At 37.9% G+C, this 23,146-nt stretch overlaps 1 protein-coding gene across 1 annotated transcript in view; it reads left to right on the forward strand.

Moving 5' to 3' along the window:
• DNAH8 (dynein axonemal heavy chain 8) overlaps nt 1-23,146 on the forward strand; it is a 380,399-nt gene that overhangs the window by 113,808 nt on the left and 243,445 nt on the right. The window contains exons 25-32 of the mRNA XM_026482812.4: nt 2,916-2,991; nt 4,157-4,352; nt 10,289-10,485; nt 11,048-11,174; nt 13,133-13,368; nt 15,274-15,378; nt 20,813-20,926; nt 22,233-22,295. Coding sequence (XP_026338597.3) covers nt 2,916-2,991; nt 4,157-4,352; nt 10,289-10,485; nt 11,048-11,174; nt 13,133-13,368; nt 15,274-15,378; nt 20,813-20,926; nt 22,233-22,295 — 1,114 coding nt within the window. The remainder of the gene's footprint in view (nt 1-2,915; nt 2,992-4,156; nt 4,353-10,288; nt 10,486-11,047; nt 11,175-13,132; nt 13,369-15,273; nt 15,379-20,812; nt 20,927-22,232; nt 22,296-23,146) is intronic.

Raw genomic sequence — 23,146 nt, forward strand, 5'->3', positions numbered from 1 at the left:
GCAGGTTCGGCCACAGGAGTGGCCTGACTTAATCGCTTCCTAGGGGATGCTGTGGATTTGTTTTGTCACCCCAGGGCCACATCTGCTGGAGATGTTGTAGCTGCAGCCAGTAGGTTGATGGACTATATTTTGTGTTTGCTTTGCCTCTTTACAAGTGGAGGAGAATCACCTTAGTTTTCGACTTCGGGTAGCAAGCTGGGCCGAGGTCCTATCTCACTTGGAGTGCTTTCAGTGCCCTAGAGTCCTCAGGAGCCAACCTTCTACTGTCACTGCCTAATTCCCAACCACACCTGTGTTCCTGACCCATTTCTGATTCATGCAGGTGCTAACCTGGTATTCGAGCATGCTCATGTCCTTTATATTCCATCCATGTTTGTTACATATTTGGCACAAAGAGGTGTTTTTGAAGTCTGAACTCGCTGTGCCATGTTGGCTTGTAAGTCCTGCATATTTAAGTAATTTCGGAAGAAATATGCATGAGCATAACACTTCAACATCCTCCTTTGTCTAAAATGTCTTTTTCTTACCCTCACACAAGAATGCTAGTTTGGTCGACTTGAATCATAATTTCTTTCTCTCACACTCTACAAATACTGTTCCATTGGCTTCTTTTCTTTCCACTTTCAGACAAGGGTTCTGCTGTTAAGCCAGTTTTCTAAGTAACAGCCTGTTGTTTGGATGCTTACAGGATTTACCCTTTTACTCTGGAAATTCACAAATTTTATGTTTAAGTGTAGGTGATTTTTCCCATGAAGCCTGTCAGGTACACAGAGAATCTTTTGAAGATGATAAAACAGGTCTCTTCTTAAGATTAGAGAAGGCTGTGCTTTAATTGACCATATGTAGGTTTCATGTGCTGGACTGAGGCAGGAAAGCGTCTCTGAGCTGAGTGACCCTCTAAGTTACTCAACCTCTCCCTGCCTTGGTTTCCTCATTTGCAAAATGCAAAAAATAATCACAGGATCTGTCTCACATAGTTAATGTGAGCATGAAATGTGTGTTAATTCATGGAAAGTGCTTGGAAGAGTGCCTGGCATACACAAAGCATTCAATAAATATTACTTTTCTTTATGTTTTTTCTTACCTTTTCTTTAAGTAGTATGTGTCTCTTTGTATTCTGCCCCTGAAATTTTGGAGAATGCTTTAAGCTCTAGGTTGTCAAATAAGTTACTCAATGATCCAGTGTGCTGTTCACTGCCTCTGTCGTGTCAGCTCTTTGTGCTTCGTAAAACTCTTTCTTGTTCTGGGATTGTGCCCTTTTAAATACAGTTTACATTTGTCTTATTGTTGCATCTTGGATTTCACAATAAGACTATGAATTAGAGGTTTTCCCCCTCTATTTGCTTGCTCTTGGTTCAAAGAATTCCTTGCAATAATGTGTTTATCTATGGTCCTGTGTCCTAAAGTTGGGTCTTCACGTTGAACTGGGGAGGCTTTGTGTTTATGATTCTCACCGCCCCCCCATCTGCTTGCATATAAACGGAGGTGTAGTTTTTAAGTAATTTTCCAGCACGTGAAACCTACATATGGTCAATTAAAGCACAGCTCCTCTCTAATATTAAGAAGAGACCTGTTTTATCATCTTCAAAAGATTGTCTGTGTACCCGACAGGATATTATTATTATTATTATTATTATTATTATTATGTTCAATTAGCCTACCTGACAGGATTCATGGGAAAAATCACCTACACCTAAACATAAAATTTGTGAATTTCCAGAATAAAAGGGTAAATCCTGTAGGCATCCAAACAACAGGCTGTTACTTAGAAAACTGGCTTAACAGCAGAACCGTTGTCTGAAAGTGGAAAGAAAAGAAGCCAATGAAACAGTATCTGTAGAGTGTGAGAGAAAGACATTGTGATTCAGGCCGACAGCATTTCTTGCTATGGAGAAACATAAAACATTTATTAGAATTTTGTTTGGGACGGGGACAGAGGTCAAGGCAGAGGGAGATAAGCCAACTAATTTGTAGCTGTGGTAGGTGTTCCTCATTCCTGTACTCACGTGTCTGTATGTGGGGGCTTGGCCTGGGCATGAATATGTTCTTTAACAAAGCAAGGTTTAGGGGCTCCTGGGTGGCTCAGTTGGTTAAGCGTTGGACTCCTGATTTAGGTTCAGGTCATGATCTCAGCATGGTGAGATTGAGCCCCGCATCGGGCTCCATGCTGGGCGTGGAGTCTGCTTAAGATTCTCTCTCTTCTTCTTCCTCTTCCCTGCCCTTCTCTCTCTAAAACGAAAACGGAAACAAACAAACAAACAAAAAAAAAAACAGTTTTTGGAGGGCTTTGACCAGAAATCTCCTGTGTAATCTTGCAAAATGAATGTATATAAGAAAGTATGTGAAGGTTCATGCTTTTTTGTTGGTGATCTTGTCTGGCATCTGTTACAGGGTGGAAACAGGATGTGCTTTTATTTTTTAATTTTTTTTAAAGATTTTATTTATTTGAGAGAGAGAGCAAGAGAGAGAGAGCATGAGTGAGGTGGAGGGAGCATTGGAGGGGGCAAAGGGAGAGGGACAAGCAAATTCCAGGCTGAGCAAGGAGCCCGACATGGGGCTCAATCCTAGGACCCTGGGATCATGACCTGAGCAGAAGTCAGACACTTAACCGACTGAGCCCCCAGGAGCCCCCAGGATGTGCTTTTAGTAGACATTATTAAATGGCTATTACTGAGAGAGAGCAACATTAAAATACTAGAAAGTGTGCAGGAGACTAATATTTCACTTCTAATAATATTAAAGCATTATGTTTTCTTAGTTTTCTGAAATATATGGTTTCATTATAAGTAACATCCCCCATGTAATTTGGTATTTTGAAAATGGTCTTTATTTTTGGGATCGAAAATGGTAGCAGAACCAAACTTTAATGAAATTTTAGGTTACGTTTTATAAGTTAAATGTGCGTCTTATTGCAGCCACCATGGACAAAGGCGATCAGAAGATGTTATTTCCTTTATAAAGACTGAAGTACATCTTGCGATTCCGAATGTGGTAAGTATAATTAAATATTCAAGTTAATACAATGATATTTTGGTAATTTTTAAAGAAGTACAGCACTACAACTGAACTTTCATTTAGAATAACTGCTTGGTTCTATGTATTCTTTTTTTTTTCTTTTAAAGATTTTATTTATTTATTGGACAGAGAGAGACACAGTGAGAGGGAACACCAGCAGGGGGAGTGGGAGAGGGAGAAGCAGGCTTTCTGCCAAGCAGGGATCCGGATGCAGGGCTCGATCCCAGGACCCTGGGATCATGACCTGAGCCGAAGGCAGACGCTTAACGACTGAGCCACCCAGGCGCCCCTCTATGTATTCTTTAGCTTCACCAGTATTTAACAAAAATCTGAACATTATTTTTATCTATTATTAAAAATTACTCTGCATAGTTCATGGTGTATTGAAAGTTGGCGTAAGAGATGAGTTAAGCATCTGTTCAGCCAACAGTCAGCAAGTACTCTAAAAATATTCTTGCTTTTTCTTTCTTCAAGTATTAAATTATCTAAATACTCCATCTCAGAAGTCCAGATCCCACCCCCAACATACAACTGTGAGGTAACCAAGAATGGCAGAAGAGAAAGAAAGAAAGGGCCTATGCCCCGAGCACTGGGACCCTTATGCCTTCTCCTGGCACTTATTTCTACCACCGTCCCAGCTTCCCCTTGGCATTTGGAACGGGTGACTGAGGGGCAGTCTTTTGTGGGCCACAGGGTAAGGCCAGGCAGAAACAATCTGTGACTCCTCTACCACCATCAATACTGACACGGTTTAGCCTCCCGGAGGAGAGCTTCTGTGCTTATTTGTCACACATTCCAAAGAACTGAGGCCAGAACCTTGGCAGTATAGTTTCTTCAGTCGCTTTGCTTCCTGGGCTCTAACCCAGGGTCCACAATTTCTGGCTGTATCCAGAAATTTCCCTCACAGGGAAAGGATGACAAGAACTGTGCTTGACCTGTTTAGCCTGCAGGAAATGATAGAATGGGCAAACCTCAGGATAGAGAAAATCCACAGCCTATCCTCCTCTAACAGGCCTCTTCCCAGAGCAGCCTGCCACTGGGCCAGCTGAGGCTTTCCTGCCCAGTGAGGGAGGGGCTGGTGAGAAACTGGGAGGGGTGGTATGTGACGCCAGTACCAGGAGCCTGATTCTTCTGTCCACAGGTAATGATTCCTAGTTTGGATGACATTCAACAAGCCATCAACCGGATGATCCAGCTCACCCTGGAGGTCAGCAGAGGAGTGGCTCACTGGGGGCAACAGCAGACCCGTCACATCAAGACTGCCGTCACCAGTCCCAGCCGTACTGCAACTGATGTGACCCCTGTAAACGCAGCAAAACCGGCTAAGAAGGAAGAGAGTAAGAATGTTAAAACAAATCTCAGATGAATAGGATCTTAGACTCATAACAACTAGCCGATGGTCTTTATGATTCTTCCTGGGTATGACAGCATATAGATTTAAAAAATTTTAATTCCAGCGTAGCTAACATATGGTGTTACATTAGCTTCAGGTGTACAAGATAGTGATTCAACACTTCCATATATTACTCAGTGCTCATCAAGATAAGTGTACTCTTGATCCCCTTCACCTGTCTCCCCCAGCCCCCCCCCACCTCCCCTCTGGTCACCATCTGTTTGCTCTCTATAGTTAAGAGTCTGCTTTTTGGTTTGTCTCTCTTTTTTTTCCCCTTTGTTCATTTGTTTTGTTTTGTAAATTCCACATATGAGTGAAGTCATATGGTATTTGTCTTTCTCTGATGGGCTTATTTCACTTAGCGTTATACTCTCTAGCTCCAGCCATGTTGCTGCAAATGGCAAGATTCCATTCTTTTTCATGGCTAATTATGTTTATTTGTTAAATTTTGCAGTAAAAATTAAAAAAAATGAGTGTTCTCCATCCTCCATCATAAATATCACATACAGACATTTCCCTCTAGAGTTTGGACATAGGTGAACAAGGATTTTATCACTGTTCTACTATCATAATCTAAGATTTGAAGAAAAATTATAGCAAGGCTTAGTACTAATTCTACTTTCAGCATTGTATTTGGTCCAGTGAACTTAGTTTGCTAGAACATGGTACTTAAAAGTTCTGGGTCATGTGTTCCTTGTACATAAAGTACATAGCTGTTCCCTGAAGTAGTTATGAGTGTAATATGGCACTGACCCAAAGTTTGATGGACATTTTGGGGCACTTTTGTATAGAATGCCAAACTATTGATAAGTAAAAATTGCATTAATTTTGGATGTAAATGTGATATGTGTATCTGATTACCACAAGGTAATCATGATTACCATTCTCTCCTTCACCTGGGTGCTGAGTACACTGAAATTATTTTCCTTCTTATTTAATACATTTTATATATGTCATATTCTTCTTTACTGTTTTATATGTGCTGCTGTGTATATGATATATTTTAATCACCCATACACATCCTTCTAGCACACTAGGAATATGAAGGATTTTCTGCTAATGGTATCTGTGGAAAATTTAGAAGCATTTATTTTCCATTAAAATGAAGAATAAAACAAGGAAGACTGCTATCATCACTTCTATTCAATATTTTATTGGAGAAATCGGACAATAAAAAATGAGATAATGAGAAAGGAAGACTAAGATTGTCCTTATTTTAAAGATCATTCATAGGAAATCCAATGCATCTAGAAAAAACTATTAGAACTAATATGTTCAGTAAAGTTTATGTATAAAAGACCAACATACAAAAGTATTTCTATAATGGTCAATAATTCAATTAGAATGTAATAGAATTATATGTCAATTATATCTCAATAAAGCTGGGAAAATTTTAATAGAAAAATGGGTTTTTCAATAGCCACAAAACCATAAGGTACTTAATTAATAAATGTAAAAAATATTTGCATAACATTTTTGGAGAAAATAATTATTATTGAATGGTATAATGGAAGATAGGAATAAATGCACAACATGAAGAATTCAGTTTTTTAAATTAATTTACAGACTCGATACAATTCCAATGAAATCACAACAGAATTTTTTATACAATTTGTTAAATTAATTTTATTTTTTTCTGTAAAATTATATGGAAATGCAAAGAGCCAAAAATAGCTCAAAATATTGGTGAAGGAAAACAAGGTAGAGGGTCCTGTCCTGCCACATAGGAAGGAGTGTTATTAAGCCAGACTAACTTAAAAAAATCTCTTAATGGTCCTAGAATAGATAGATCAATGGCACAGGACAGAGGGTGCAGAAACACTTATATATATGAAAATTAGATATATGACACAGGTAGACTTACTAATCAAGGGGGAAAGATTTTGTAAAGATTTTTATTTATTTACTCATTTGAGAGAAAGACAGAGAGAGCACAAGCAGGGGGAGAGGCAAAGGGAGAGGGAGAAACAGACTCCTCTCTGAGCAGGGAGCCTGACTCGGGGCTTGATCCCAGGATGCTGAGATCATGACCTTAGCCGAAGTCAGACTCTTAACCAACTGAGCCACCCAGGCACCCCTTAAATTAGATTTTAAAAGCATCTTAAATTCATACCCATTATTCTATATTTTATAGCACTGTTAAATACACACACACGCACACACACACACACACACACGCACATACATTCTATAACATTGTTTGAATCAAACATAACATATATTTATGACATTAGGGTAGGGAGAAATTCTTTGGACATACAAAGGTCAAACCATAGAAGAAAATATGTTTAAGTTTGACTTCTTTATATTTAAAAACATTCTTTAAAGGATCCTTAAATTAAAATGACTGTGCTGAAATCCTTAATAAAATGTCAGCAAACTGAATCCAGAAACATATAAAAGGGAGCATCTATTTTGACCAAAAGAGGCTTATCCCAGAAGTAGAAGGTTGGTTTAACATGCTAAAATACACCCTATTAATAGAATAAAGAACAAAATCACATGATCACCTTAGTAGACACAGAAGGGATTTGGCAAAATCCAACTCTCTTTCATCGTAAACATATTCAACAATCTGGGGATAGAACTGAACTTCTTCAACCTCATAAAGGGCAACTATGAAAAACCTATAGTCAACATCCTACTGAATGGTGAAAGAATAAATTATTTCCCCCTAAGATCAGGAACAAGTTAAAAATGCCAACTTTCATCACATCTATACAACATTATACTGGGGACTCAATCTAGTGGATTAAATAAGAAATTAAGGATATACAGACTGGAAAGGAAGAGGCAAAACTGGCTTTATTAATAGATAACATTATCATGTATGCAAAAACATCCTCAGGAATACATACACATGCAAAACTATTAGAATTAATAAATGAGTTCCACAAGTATGCAGGATATAAAGTCAATATACAAAGCTCAATTATATTCCTAAATACTAGGAATGAACAATCTGAAAATGAAATTAAAAAAAACAATTTCATTCACAATAATATCATAAAGAATAAATTTAACAGAAGAAGTGTAAGGCCTGTACACTGGAAGCTACAAAACATTGCTGAAAGATACACCATGTTCATGGATTGGAAGCCTCAGTACTGCTAAAATGGCAGTTCTCCCAAATTAATATATAGATTTAGTGGAATCTCTATCAAAATTCCAGAAAGTGGTTTTGGAGAAATCGAGTTGATCCTAAAATCTGAATAGGGAATAGGAAAATTCAAAGAAACTGTTAATAGCCAGTACAATTTTGAAAAAGGTTAGTAAAGCTGGAGTACTTGCATGACTTGATTTCGAAACATGATATAAAGTTACAGTAAGCAAAGCCGTGCAGTGTTGGCCTAAGGAGAGATGTTTATATCAGTGGGACAGAGAAGGCAATCTAGATATAAACTTTAGAGTCACTTGACTTTCTGAAAGGATACCAAGTCAAAAAATGGGGTAATGGATTGTCTCTTCAACACATGGTGCTGGAAAAATTAGACATACATATGCAAAAAAAAAATGAAGTTGTTCTCTTACCTCACACCATTCAAAGAAATTAATTCAGTCAACTATAGAAGAACTAAAACTATAAAAATTTTAGAAGAGAACATGTAAGAAGTTAGTGATTTGGGGGTTAGACAAAAATTTCTCAGATATGACAGCAAAAACATGATCCATAACAAAGAAAATTGACAAATTGGACTTCAACCAAATTAAAAACTTTTGCTCTTCAAAAGACGCCATTTAAAAAATTAAAAAGGGAAGCCACACATTTGGCGAAAATATTTGCAACTCACACATCTGATATAAAGTACTTGTATTCAAAGTATATAAAGAACTCAAACAATAAGAAGACCATCACCCTCCCCAAGTGGGCAAAAGATGAGTTCAAAGAAGATATATGAATGGCTAAAGAACACATGAAAAGATGCTCAGCATCATTAGTTATTAGGGAAATACAGGTTAAAACCATGATGATATGGTCAGTTAGTTAAGTCAGACAGCACACCTACTGGAATGGATGAAATAAAAAAAAAACAAAACTACAATACTAACTGTTGACACCCTGAAACTCCGATGCATTGCTGAGGGGAATGTATAGAAAGGTACAGCCACTTTGGAACCAGTTTGGCACTTTCTTAAAAAGCTGAGTATACCTTTACCATTTGGCTCAGGAATTCCACTCTTAGGAATTTACCCAAGAGAAAGGAAGTATGCCCATGTAAAGGTGTGACTGTTCACTGCTGCATTATTTGTAATAGCTTCAAACTGCTAGCAACCCAAATGTCCAAAAACTGGTCAATGGACAAACAAAACGAGGTGAAATGCCTCTGTGCAATGAAAGGGATAGAACGACCAGGACCTGCAACATTAGTTACTTAGTTAATTAAGCCAATACCTTGTAGTTTCTTTTGCTTCAATTTTGATTAAAATTAAGACAAAAGAGCAAATGAGTGACCTGGTCTTAAGAGGAGACTGTGGCAGATTCAACAGGGGTGCCCTTTTAAGTGATGCTTCCCAGCTTCGGCTAATTGGTGCCGTGCAGGAACGTGGGTCCTGTACTACCAGATTAAATCCTTTTATTTTTATTTTTATTTCTTTTTTAAAAATTGTTTGAGAGAGATAAAAAGAGAGAGGAGGGATAGAGAGAGAGTCTTAAGCAGGTTCCATGCCCAGCATGGAGCCTGAGGTAGGGCTCAACTTGGGGCTTGATCTCACAACCCTGAGATCGTGACCTGAGCCAAAATCAAGAATCAGACATAACCAAGTGAGCCCCCAAGCTGCCCTAGATTAAATCTTTTTTTATTTTTTTAAATTTTCTTAAAGATTTTATTTATTTATTTGAGAGAAAGAGAGAGCACAAGCAGGGGGAGCAGCAGGCTCCCCGCTGAGGAGGGAGCCTGATATGGGGCTTGATCCCAGGACCCTGGGATCATGACCTGCCAGCTGAAGGCAGACGCTTAACTGACTGAGCCACCCAGGTGCCCCAGATTAAACCTTATTAAAAGAGAATTTAGAAATCTAGAATTCTGCATGAAAGATCATGCTTTTTAATTATTCACAACTGTTGTGAAAAAGCAAGGCATTGTTTGGGCCAAACTATCTGTATAGTCTGTTTGATGGGGAATACTTAAGAATTTTGATCAAGGCAATGACATGACCAGATTTTGGCAAGAGTTGTTTATCGCGTGGTTAACAGTGATTGCATGATCTCGATATACCAGATGTTGAGCTGAAGATGAACATAACGTTGTCTCATTTAATCCTCACAAGTATTTTCATGAAGATTAAAAAACTGGCCTAAGGTTATTTCGGTAATAAATGCGGTGCGTCTCTTTTAACCACCAAGCTGTTCTGTAGAGCAGCAGTGCCAGCTCTTTTGACTTTCTCTTGGAGAACTTATCCGGGGGGGGGGGGGGGGGGAGGTTTTCATCAGTGACTTTCCCTTCTCTGAATACAGTTTTCCCACATTAAAGAAATCTAGACCCCAAATCTGACCCAGTGGTTTAGTAAGAGTTAGTGAAGGTATAAGAGAATAGCTCTTACTACTTGGAGGGAGAGTCTTTTAAAAACTACAGTTTGGGGGGCGCCTGGGTGGCACAGCGGTTAAGCGCCTGCCTTCGGCTCAGGGCGTGATCCCGGCGTTATGGGATCGAGCCCCACATCAGGCTCCTCCGCTATGAGCCTGCTTCTTCCTCTCCCACTCCCCCTGCTTGTGTTCCCTCTCTCGCTGGCTGTCTCTATCTCTGTCGAATAAATAAATAAAATCTTAAAAAAAAAAACAAAAAAAGCAAAAAAAACTACAGTTTGGGAAAAGTCCATAAATAGTAACATTGATAATATTTAAAGTTGAATATAGAAGTTATATAAAAAATCTGTTTTCAGGATCTTTTGAAGAAATTATTCCTGCAAGGAAACTGAAGAATTTTTATCCAGGGGTAGCAGAGCACAAGGATATTTCCAAGCTGGTTCTCCTCCTTTCTTCCTCTGTGAATTCTCTACGGAAGGCGGCTCACGAGGCCTTGCAGGACTTCCAAAAGTACAAGACGCTCTGGACCGAGGACCGAGACGTGAAAGTGAAGGTGTGTTTCTGCTACCTGAGATGCAGTTTGGGTTTGAGTTGTTTATATCTGACTTGTGCGAGAGGACCAGGAAGGTATCAGTGGTCGTGAGAGGAATTCATGAGCAGAGGTCGGGAACCTGAAAATGCCCAGCACCTAATATATTCGACTTTCTGCAGTTCTCACATTGATTCTCTGAGGCAACTGAGAGGACTGAGACTCAGGCAGATTTCATTTAATCCTATTACATTCCAGACACATTCAGAAGCTGGGTATTCAAGAGTGTGTCACACTTACTTAGATACGGCTGTCCTCCTATTTAGAGACTCAAGGACGCATGAATAACATTATTATTATTATTATTATTATTATTATTATTATTATTATTATTATTATTATTATCATCCATGGTAGACTATGACCTTCCCTCACATAGCCCCATCTTACAGTCTATTGGCTCATCCCTCTCTTTACTGAGCCACTGGCCTGACATACAAGTGGAAAAGTATATATATAATTTAAAAAGTCAGTGTGAGATTTGTACTATCAAAAAGCTAAAGAAAACACTGTTTCCTTACTACAGGAGTTCTTGGCTAACAACCCCTCTCTGACTGAAATCAGATCAGAAATTCTACACTTTGCCACTTTTGAACAGGAGATCGATGAGTTGACGCCTGTTATTGTTGTGGGAGCACTTGAACTGCATACAGGTATTTTAAAAATGTTATGTAAAGTATCTGTATTTTTCACATGAGATGTTGCTTTATTTAGAAAGCAGTTATGAAGCTACTTTGGTAGAATACTGTCAGTATCAAATATTTCTGGACCACCAATATTGTTCATATATAGGTTATATATATCTATATATACAATGTGTGTCATATAATATATTATTTTATATTCTTTGCATATAATATTATACCAGGGTGGCTTAATATACTGAATACAATACAATCCCTCAATTGGCAAACAACTAAGCTACAGGTGAAACTCTTTTTTTCAGGTTACGATGAGGAAGGAGTTGTATACATGAGATAGGAATCAAACAATTTGAGGTTTCCTGAGAAGTTAATCCACTTGGGATTAGAGTATCAAAGGATGATGAGACAGCCACTTAATATCTGAAATAAAAATCCCAAGCTGATTTTACTGATTATAAGAGTAAGGGAGAGTGATGCTGGTCAAGCCCAGTGTTCCCCTAGAGCACTCTCATACAGGGTGTCTGGGCAGCACGGGGTTTAAAGGACTGTAGGTGTAAACAGGTTAACATCATCTGTAGAAAGATGTTTAGTCAGGTGAGATTGCTGTTGATTGGTTAGCACTCAGAGGCGGGCTTATTGATATGTTCTTTTTGATTGGTTGACATTCAGATGGGAGGGGCTGATGCTGATTGGGTGGCAAAAGTATGTGACCTGAGAGGTCAGTTGGTCTATGGCTTGGGTTTAAAACTGGGTTATGGTGGCTACTTATTGCCATGGTTACAGTGGTACAGTCTTGTCAGAAGTTGGTGAGAAGATTTTATTCTCAGAAGATACTTGAATGACCTATTTTACATCAACTATCCTCCTTAAGTAGATTTTCACCTCTATCCTTAAGGAGTAAGTGTAACTGTGACTCTAGAATTTGGCTATCAGGGTTACCTGACTTCTTTAACTGCATCCCTTCTGCTGGTGATAATGACATCACTCATCCCATGAACTGCTTTATGTGAGACACTTAGCATACTACCTGGCAAATAGTTGATGTTCAATAAATATGAAATACTGTTACTATTTTTTAAAGATTTATTTGTTTATTTGAGAAAGAGAGAGAGCATGGGGGAACCAGGGGAGAGGACCAGAGGGAGAGGGAGAGAGAGAATCTCAAGCAGACTCCCCACTGAAAATGGAGCCGCACATAGGGCTTGATTCCGCCACCCTGAGATCATGACCTGAGCTGAAATCAAGAGTTGGCAGCTCAACAGACTGAGCCATCCAGGCACCCCTTAAGTACTGTTATTAAATCTGTCAAGAAGGGATTTAATTTGGGAAGAATCACAAATAGTTGAAGGGAATATTTAGTTAGAAATCAGAAACTATACTTCAGGGGCAATAATTCCAAGAACTGTAGACTTCTGAAAAATTAGTTTACCTATTATTATCACAATTACTTAAAATTCCTATTTGTTTGCTCAAAGTGGTTAGCACTGTGATTCCTCATATAAAAACCAATGCTAGCACACTGTGAAAGCTGGCTGGGGGCTTGGTTTTAGAGAGAGGAAACTAAGAAATAGAATAGGCAGCAACAGTTTTAAAAAAGGGGGAAGGTGGGCTGAATGCTTGGGGACTGAGGAAAAGGAGAAGACAGGGTCACGAGGCTCAGACCTCATGAGAGGATCTCTCAGCCTCAACCAATAAGCTGGCTGTATGTTTCCTCACCTCCCTAGTCCTCTCAGTCTAACTGTTGGAAGTTGGTGGGGAGCAGCCATGTTTCAAGCCTGGCAGGGCTTGGAGGTTGAGGGATACCAAGAGAAGAAAACAGGAATGTGTAAGGATTGATAAGAGAGAGTTGACTGGTTAGAGCTGTGATCATCAAATAGGGCGGTGCAGTTAGAAATGCTTAGATTAGACGTGAAGTAGTTTCAGAATATCAGTTGTATTCCATTCCGATCTTTCTTCCTTTTCCCCAGAGCCAATGAAATTGGCCTTATCAATTGAGGCTAAGGCATGGAAGATGTTACTCTGTCGATACTTGAATGAAGAATACAAAAAGAAGATGTCAGACATGATAGCATTTATCAATGAATACTTGAAAAAGTTATCCAGACCTATTCGTGATTTAGATGATGTCCGGTTTGCGATGGAAGCCTTATCATCTATCCGTGATAATGAAATTCAAATGGACATGACTTTGGGACCAATTGAAGTAAGAAATGATCACATTTTTCTTTCTTGAAATACTTTTTTTTTTTTAAAGAGAGACACACTAAAACATTGATTCTGTTAACATACTTCCTTCATCTGTTTTATGGCACAGTCTGCCAGTTTCTCCTTTCTGATTTGATGTCCTTGGAGGGCTTTTGGCAATTACCAACAGTGAACAGTATACAAAGGAATATTAATATATTCATAATGCTGCACTGGTCTAGACAGTCTTCAGTTTTTTATGCTAGCACCAACATTTTACAGAAATGAATACTTGTGCTCTTTCATGTTGATTCCAACATGCTAGGCAAGTTCTCCAAATATCTTTGGCTTTCCTTTGAAATCACTTATAGGTCTCACTCACAACCAATGGCATACCGAGGGCAGCGTGGTGGGAGCAGTCCACTTAGGCTTAATAGTAAACTGTTGGAACTAACATCAACCAGAGATGTTTTTAGGGTAGAGTACTATATTGGTTTCCTACTCTGGCTATAACAAATTACCATAAACTTAATGGCTTAAAACAACACAAACATATTATTTTATAGTTCTACAGATCATAAGTCCAAAAATGGATTTTATGGGGCTAAAGTCAAGATGTCAGAAGGGCTGTATTCTTTGTGGAGGCTCCAGGAAAGGGTCTATTCCTTGCCTTTTCCAGCTTCTAGAAGCCACCTGCATTCCTTGGCTTACAGCCCCTTCCAGCAATGGTGTCACTCCTGCCCCTGCTTCAGTCTTCACATCTTCTCTGGCTTGACTCTCCTGCCTCCCTCTTTCCCTTATATGGACCTTTGTGATTATGTTGGGTCCACCCAGTTGGTCCAGGATAATCTCCCCACCCCAAGTTTTGCTTTGTTTTGTTTTTAAACATACTCGCATCTGCAAAGTCCCTTTTGCCGTGTAAAGTAACGTATTCACAGACTCTGGAGATTAGGATGTGGACAACATTGGAGAGGCCATTATTTTGTCTACCACAAGTATTTCATGACTAATATTTAAATTCCTGGCTCATGGTGATAATAAAAATCAGACTCTGAATTTATTTTATTACCTTTTTTTTTCTTTAAAGAGAGAGAGTGCACTTGTATGAGCAATGGGGGAGGCACAGAAGGCAAGGAAGAGAGAGATTCTTAAACAGGCTCCATGCCCAGTGTGGAGCCAGATGCGGGGCTCAATCTCACAACCCTGCAATCATGACCTGAGGTGAAATCAAGGGTTGGATGCTTTACCCACTGAGTCACTCGGGTGTCCCAGAAACTTTATTCTTCAGCATAAATTCTTTTAGTAAATCCAGTTGCCAATCCATCCCTTTGACCATTCAAGTTTCTTTTCTTCAGAGTATCTCCCACATTGTTGTTTCATTCTGTTCTTATATAGCCAATGCGTATTTTAGTAGCGTAATGAGAAGATATTTTGCAGAGTGTTGCACAACATCAAAGAGGAGAGAGAGACAGAAAATGATTCTAGGGATATTTCCTAAGATACTATTTCTTTCTTTCTTCTTTTTTTATGTAGGCTCCATGCCTAGCCTGGAGCCCAGTGTGGGGCTCGAACTCATGACTGTGAGATTAAGACCTGAGCTGAGACCAAGAGTCAGATGCTCAACCAACTGAGCCACCCAGGGGCCCCGACTAAGAGAGTATTTCAGTGTGATCTGCCTGCATCTCCATCAGAATCACCTAGGTGCTTATTAGATTTCAGAGTGTAAGATCTAGAGTCAATGTCTGGGATCAGGGACAATCTAGAGGTGCTTTATATACATGTTTAATTTTGGAACCACTCTTCTGGAATATACTCTCTTCTTCGAAGAATGGGAAGAATAAGAATGTGTTTCTAGAAGGCATCTAAATCATTTGGCATTTGCTTTCCTTGTGACGTTTCTGAAACTCTACTCCCACTTTTTCAGGAAGCCTATGCTATTTTAAACAGATTTGAAGTTGAAGTAACCAAAGAAGAATCAGAAGCAGTCGATACCTTGAGATATTCTTTCAACAAACTGCAGAGCAAAGCTGTAAGTACAAATTTAATTCTTATTTTTTTTATAATCACTATCTCTAAAAAAAAATTCATACATTTTAAAGCTTAAATATATATTATTTTAATAGCTTTATTGAGATGTAATTTACGTACCATACAATTTACCATTTCAAAGCATACAGTTCAGTGATTTTTAGTATGCTTATAGAGTTGCACAATCACCATCATTATCTAATTTTAGAACACTTTCTCTTCCTAAGAAAGACCCCATACCCATTAGCAGCCGTTCCATCTTCTCCTTCTTTCCCTAGCCCCTGGCAACCCTGAGTCTACTTCTCTGTCTCGATGGGTGTGCCTTTTCTGGACATGTAATATAGATGGACTCATACAATATGTAGCCTCGTGTGACTGGCTTCTTTCATTTAGCATAACGTTTTAACGTTTATCTGTGTTGTCCTCTGTACCACTACTTCATTCTCCTAATGGATAATGACGTTGAGCATCTTTTTGGTACTTATTGGCCATTCATCCATCTTGTTTGGAGAAATGTGAATTTAAATCCTTTGCTTTTTAAAAAAATGGGCTGTCTTTTCATTTTTGAGTTGTAAGAGTTCTTTATATATTTTGTATATTTGGATATCCCATATGAAAGGATTTGCAACTATCTTCTCTCTGTGGATTTTCTTTTCAATTTCTTTTTTTTTTCAAGTCTTTATTTGAATTCCATTTAGTTAACATACAGTAAAATATTAGTTTCAGGTGTACAATACAGTGATCCAACACCTCCTTACAACACCTAGTGCTCATCACAACAAGTGCATTCCTTAATCCCCATCACCTGTTTAACCCATCCCCCCATCCACCTCCCCTCCGGTAACCATCAGTTTGTTCTCTATCATTAAGAGTCTGTTTCTTGGTTTGCCTCTCTCTCTCTTTCTCTCTCTCTTGTTTCTCCCTTTGCTTGTTTGTTTTGTTTCTTAAACTCCACATAATGAGTGAAATCTTACGGTTTTTGTCTTGCTCTGACTGACTGATTTTGCTTAGCATGATATATCCATGTTGTTGCAAATGGCAAGATTTCATTCTTTTTTACAGTTGAGTAATATTCCATATATATATATATATATATATATATATATATATATATATATATATATATATATCCCACATCAAAATAAAAACCTTCTGCACAGCAAAGGAAACAATCAACAAAACTAAAAGACAACTTTGGGAATGGGAGAAGAGATTTGCAGATGACATATCTGATGAAGGGTTAGCATCCAAAATATATAAAGATCTTATAAAACTCAGCACCCCAAAATGAATTATCCCATTCAAAAATGGTTGGAAGACATGAATAGACATTTGTCCAAAGAAGACAGACAGACGGCCAACACACACATGAAAAGATGCTCAACATCACTCATCATCAGGGAAATGCAAATCACAACTATCATGAGATATCACCTCACACCTGTCAGAATGGCTAAAATCAGCAACACAAGAAATAACAAGTATCGATGAGCATGTGGAGAAAGGAGAACCCTCTTGCACTGTTGGTGGGAATGGAAACTGGTGTGGCCACTGTGGAAGACAGTATGGAGGTTCATCAAAAAGTTAAAAATAGAACTATCCTATGATCCAGCAATGGCACTACTAGATGTCTATCCAAAGAACACAAAAATATTAATTCAAAGGGATACATGCACCCTGATGATTATAGCAACATGATCTACAACAGCCAAATTATGGAAACAGCTCAAGTGTCCATCAACTGATGAATGGATAAAGAAGATGTCTTTTCAGTTTCTTGATGGTGTCTTTCTTTTCTTTTTTTTTTTCTTTTTTACTGTGTAAAAGACACAACATAAAATTTACCATCTTAATCATTTTTTAAGTGTATAGTTCAGGGGTATTAAAGACGTTCACATTGTTGTGTAGACATTACTACTATACATCCCTATAACTCCTTTCATCTTATAAATCTGAAATTCTATGCCTATTAAACAGTAACTCCACATTCTCCCTCCCCACCCCCCCAGTCCCTGGTAACCACCATTCTGCTTTCTGTCTCTGAATTTGAAGCACAAACTTTTAAAATTTTGATGAAGTCTAATTTATCTATTTTTTTTTCTTTTGTGGCTTGTGATTTAGTATCATATATAGAAAGTGATTGCCTAATCCAGGTCATGAAGATTTACTACTATGTTTTCTTATGTCAGTTTTATAATTTTAGCCCTTATATTTAGATTTCTGATACATTTTGAGTTAATTTTTGTATGGTGTGAGTTAGGGGTCCAACTTCATGCAAAAAAAGCCTGTGAATATCCAGTTGTCTCAGCACCATTTGTTGAAAAGACTATCCTTTCACCAACGGACGGTCTTGGCACCCTTACTGAAAATTAATTGTCCATAAATGTGGGGAATTTTTTCTGGACTCTCAATTCTATTCTGTTGATTCATATGTCTATCCCTATGCCAGTAACCTACTGGCTTGATTATTATAACTTTGTGCTAAGTTTTTTTTTTTTTTAAATCATGGTAAAATACACATGGCATTTGCCATCTTAACTATTTTTTTTAAAGATCTGTTTATTTTAGAGAGCGAGAGAGAGAGGGAGGGAGAGAGTGTGTTTCTATGTGTGAGCAGTGGGAAGGGGCAGAGGGAGAGAGAGACTTAAGCAGGGTTTAAGAGCATGGAGTCTGACACGGGGCTCCATCTCACAACCCTGAGATCACGACCTGAGCCCAAACCAAGAGTCAGATGGTTAACTGACTGTGCCACCCAGGCCCCTCTCATCTTAACTATTTTTAAGTGTACAGTTCAATAGTGTTAAGTATATTCACATTGTTGTGCAACCAATCTCCAGAAGTTTTTCATCTTGCAAAACGAAACTCTGTATCCATTAAATAACAACTCCCCATTTCTCTTTCCTCAGTCCCTGACAACCACCATTCTGCTTTCTGCCTCTATAAATTTGACTACTTTTGGTACCTCATATAAGTAGGATCATACAATATTTGTCTTCTTGTGACTGGCTTATTTCAGTTAGCATAATGTCCTCAAGTTTCATCCATACTGTAGCAGGTGACAGAATTTCTTTCCTTTTCAAGACTGACTAATATTCCATGATATGTATGTGCCATATTTTGTTTTTTCATTCATTTATCAGTGGACACTTGGGACACTTCCACCTTTTGGCTTTTGTGAATAATGCTGCTATGAACATGAAAGTGCAGATATCTCTTTGAGACCCCACTTTCAGTTCTTTTGAATATGTACCCAGGAATAGATTTGCTGTATCATATAGTATCATTTTTAACTTTTTGAGATCCACTATACTCTTTTCCATAGCAGCTGCACCATTTTACATTCCCACCAAGAGTGCAAAAAGGTTCCAATTTCTTCACATCTTGCCAACACTTTTTATTTTCTGTTTCATTGATAGTGGGCATCCTAATAGGTGAGGAAGTATGTTATTGTGGTTTTGATTTGCATTTCCCTTATGTTATATGATGTTGAGCATCTTTTTATATGCTTATAAAAAGCATTTGTATATTTTCTTTGGAAAAAAGTCTATTCAAGTCCTTTGCCTATTTTAAAATTGAGTTGTTTGTGGTTTTCGTTGTTGTTGTTGAGTTATAGGTGTTCTTTATATATTTTGAATATCAATGCCACATCATATATATGATTTGCAAATATTTTCTCTTACCCCATAGGGTCCCTGTTCATTCTATTGATTGTATCTTGATAATTCCATTTACTTCTGTAAAGTCGGTGGTGATATTCCCTCTTTCATTCTTCATTTTAGGAATTTGAATCCTTTCTCCTTTATTCTTGGTTAGCCTAGGTAAAGGTTTGTCAATTCTCTTGATCTTTTCAAAGAGGAAATTTTTAGTTTGTTGATTTTCTCTATTGTTTTCCTATACTCTATATCATTTATCTGCGCTGTTATTTTTATTCTATCCTTCTGCTTGTTTTGGATTTAGTTTGTTCTTTGACTAGTTTGAAAAGGGTGGATGGTTAGGTTACTGATTTGAGACCTACTATCTTTTCATGCAGGCCTTTTTAGCTATAGATTTCCCTCTAAGCATTTTTGAAGTTGGTAAATATTTATTCAGTTAAACATTAAGAATGAACTCCAAGGGAGGGTCCAGATTCTTTAATTACAGTGAAAATTTTTATGAAATATTAATTAAACATTGGCTTAAAACTTTTTGTTTATAGAAAGATTTGTCACTGAGATTGAAGCAAGGCAGACTAACAAGGGCCCAGAGCTGAAATTGGGGTCATGACTTGTGATCCCAGCTCTGCCACCAGCCAATTGGGTGATCTTATGCAAGTTAATGACCTTCATTTCTCAATTTCCTCATGTGATCATTTAGGAATACATTAAGAATTGTTCTATACATGGTTATGAGGCTCCCTTGAAGTAATGTGTATAAAATGCTTTTTTCATGCTCGTGTTTATTTACATTCATGCTCAATATTGAATAATCACTTATTTTAAAAAACAATTGCTGGTTTCATCAGAAAAGTTCATCTTGGGAAGGAAATGGAGAACCCTCCGCTGAGATTTAGTGAAGCCCAACTTTCTGGTATTGTTCAGTGGAAAAGATTCACTTGGGTTGTTCTACCTCTTTAACTATAATGATAAGCCTATTGGCCCATCCTTTACAATCACCATTAATCTGAAAGTAGTCTATCTTCCAACCTAGACAGATGCTATTGTCAAGAACAGTTAAGAGCAGGAGCCCTGGAGCCAAACAGCCAGGTTTTGAATGTTGACCTTGCCTCACGCTGATGCTGGGACCTTGGGGAGGTTCCTTAGTGTCTCTGCGCCTCAGTTTTCTCACCCGTAAAATGAGTATAGTATCAGCATTTACCACGCAGGGTTGTCCTGAGGATTAAATGAGTTAATATAAGTGAAAAGCCTGGTGGATAGTAAGTATGCATTAAGTGCTAACTATTACGATTGAAGGTTTAAGCAGAAGCTTTGAAGACTATTATGGAGGCATTCATTATTTTTTTTTTAAATACCCAGAATAATATCACTTTCTTTTAGGTAACTGTTCCAACCATGTGAACCTACTAGAGATTACTAATCCCAGACCTTCATCTGGCCCCAGAGACAGCATGTAATCCAGATTGGGCCTGTAGCAGTAACTGTTTCCCTGGTCACAGTGATGGCTTGAGCCAGATCAGCGAGAAAACTTTTTCCTAACTGCAGTTACAGAAGATGGCTTTGCCTCTTGGGGCATGAACTAGAATGATTGGTGTCTCCTTTTGGTGCATTTGGGTTGTTTATTTCCCTTTGTTCTTGTTTTTTTAAGCAAGATTGTAGAGACACCCTTGTTCATACTGGACATCTGCGGGATAACAAACTTGCTGGGACAGAATTAGAGTTTTCATTTAAATACATTTTCATTGAAATACATCTCACGTTGGGTATTCTTTTTTATTCTAGGTTTCTGTGCAAGATGAACTAGTTCAAGTGCAGCCGAAGTTTAAAAGTAGTCTTCTTGAGTCTGTGGAAGTTTTTCGTGAGGATGTAATGAACTTCGCAGAATCATATGAGATGGTAATCTCAGTGTTTGCATGCTGTGTGTTAAAATGTTCTGTGGCATGTTTTTATGAGATGAGAGTGATGAGTCTTGAGAAATACACTGCGATTTGCCCATTGTATAGAAGAGGCTATATTTAATATTTGGAGCGATCAGGAAAAGAAAGGGGGATAGCTAATCCTTTACACTTATTTTATAGAGGAAGAAAGAAGATTCAGCTGTTAAAAGGAGCAACAACTTTTGAGATTGTGGAAGGAACAGAAGGTCTGGTCTTATGCTTTCTCTCTCAGGCCAGAATGCTCATAGTTGAAAATGTAATACAGTTGTTGGAAGGCTATAAGAAACTATAAAAACCTAAATAACAGGGTATTATGAAACTGATATTTTTTTCACTAACCCTTAGAGAACTAAAAGGGTCACTGAAAATAAATAATAAATGTCTTACCTGGTCAGTCCCACAGACTATTCAGCCTGGTAACATGGCTGATAATGTTCCTTCTCTTTGAAGTTAAACTCAGAAGTTGGGTGTATTCCCCTAACATATGCGACTTTCTTTTAGTGGTCACAATGGGTCTGGATTCACAAGACATGTTAAGCCCTTACTATTAATCATATAACACACTTTTTTTTACATGTACTTAACCTCTTTTAGTTGGATTTGTCAACGTTTTATGGCCCTATCATTCCATTATACTGGGAATCTGGTCTATTATTTAGCATATCCATAGTATTCGGGATTGGGCAGACCATCTGGGGTCCTATTTGCAACTGTGTTCTGGATGATGGCCACCAGAGACTGCATTTTGCTTCATCCAAGTATTCAACCTACGTGCTCCTCTATTTCCATATCGGGCTGAGCAATCAGTGAAAGGAGGCCACTTTCAGAACCCCGTATCAGTTATTCTAACGCACGAGCACAGCATCATTGTTTATAATCACAAGTGAAATGAAACAGAGCTGCAGTGGTACAGGCTTCCTACAGGATGTAATATTGGCACATTTTTTATTAGCGATGTCATGGTCCTTTAAAAATGAATGGAGTGATGCAAATGTTCTAAAATCGATTGTGGTCATGGTCACACAACTCTGTGAATATACTAAAAGCCATTAAATTGTCCATTCTAAATGAAAGATTGTATAATATGTGGATGATATCTCAGTAAAGCTGTTACAGAAACTAAATGAAAGCTTCATATATGGAACACGATTAGACCATTTCAATGAAAAATAATGTTTATTTAAAAGAAAATAATACATAAACTCAAGAAATTGATAAACACATGTGATTAAGAATTTAAATGGAGATTATATTATTCATTACAGGAAGGACCGATGGTTCCAAATATTCCACCCCAAGAAGCTAGTAACAGGCTACAGATTTTTCAGGTAAAACTTCCTTTTTTGTATGTCGATAATGTGTTGTTATTTTTTAAAGTAATTTTAGTGAAAATTAATGTGTTCTATCTTACAGTGGAAAAGTTAGTGTTTAAAGTGCACATAGATTTTAACTGTATTCTAATCTGCTAAATGATGTGATTGATTCCTTTTCTTGTATCCCTTTGTGTTCTTCTCCACAGAATTTCTCCCTGTATTTTTAGAGAATAAGACTTCAGTTTTGAACTTAAGTGTATACCTTATTTTGGTTCCAAGCATTTCATTTGTATATAAATGATAAAAATTCATAGAATAATAAAATTTATTAAAATAAGATTTAAAATATTGACAAATGGTTTCCCTATCTTCCCTCTGTATCCATTCCTTTTGTATCCATGACAAATATGTGGAAAAGATTCACTTGGGTTGAATCTATATAAGATTCAACATATTTGCCTTACCCTGGACTATACAATACTCCTTGGATTCACCATCTTTTTCTATGCTCAGATTGCTGAGCACATCCAGAGAAAAATCACCTCCATTTGGGTTACTGTTTTGCAGCTTCATGGAACCCTGTGTAAGCCAGCCCCTAGGAGGATCACACAGTTCTGTTGGTTCTGTCCTCTATCCTGGTTTTCTGTAGTGGCTGTACTATATGTTCACGTTCTCTTTATGGTCCCTATCCCACATGCATCTGTAGTCGTTAAAAAGTATTTGTCAGATGCCTGCTGTGTGTTTTGGTCAACAGAAAAAATGGTTAAGGAAAGGTTCTTACCTCTAAGCTGCTAAAATCTTGTAGGGAGACAGAGAGCTGGGTAGATAGTAATTGCAAAACTGTGTGGGGAACACTACGATCTAGG

This window comes from Ursus arctos, unplaced genomic scaffold, assembly GCF_023065955.2.
Source record: "Ursus arctos isolate Adak ecotype North America unplaced genomic scaffold, UrsArc2.0 scaffold_31, whole genome shotgun sequence".
In the NCBI taxonomy this organism is placed as follows: domain Eukaryota; kingdom Metazoa; phylum Chordata; class Mammalia; order Carnivora; family Ursidae; genus Ursus; species Ursus arctos.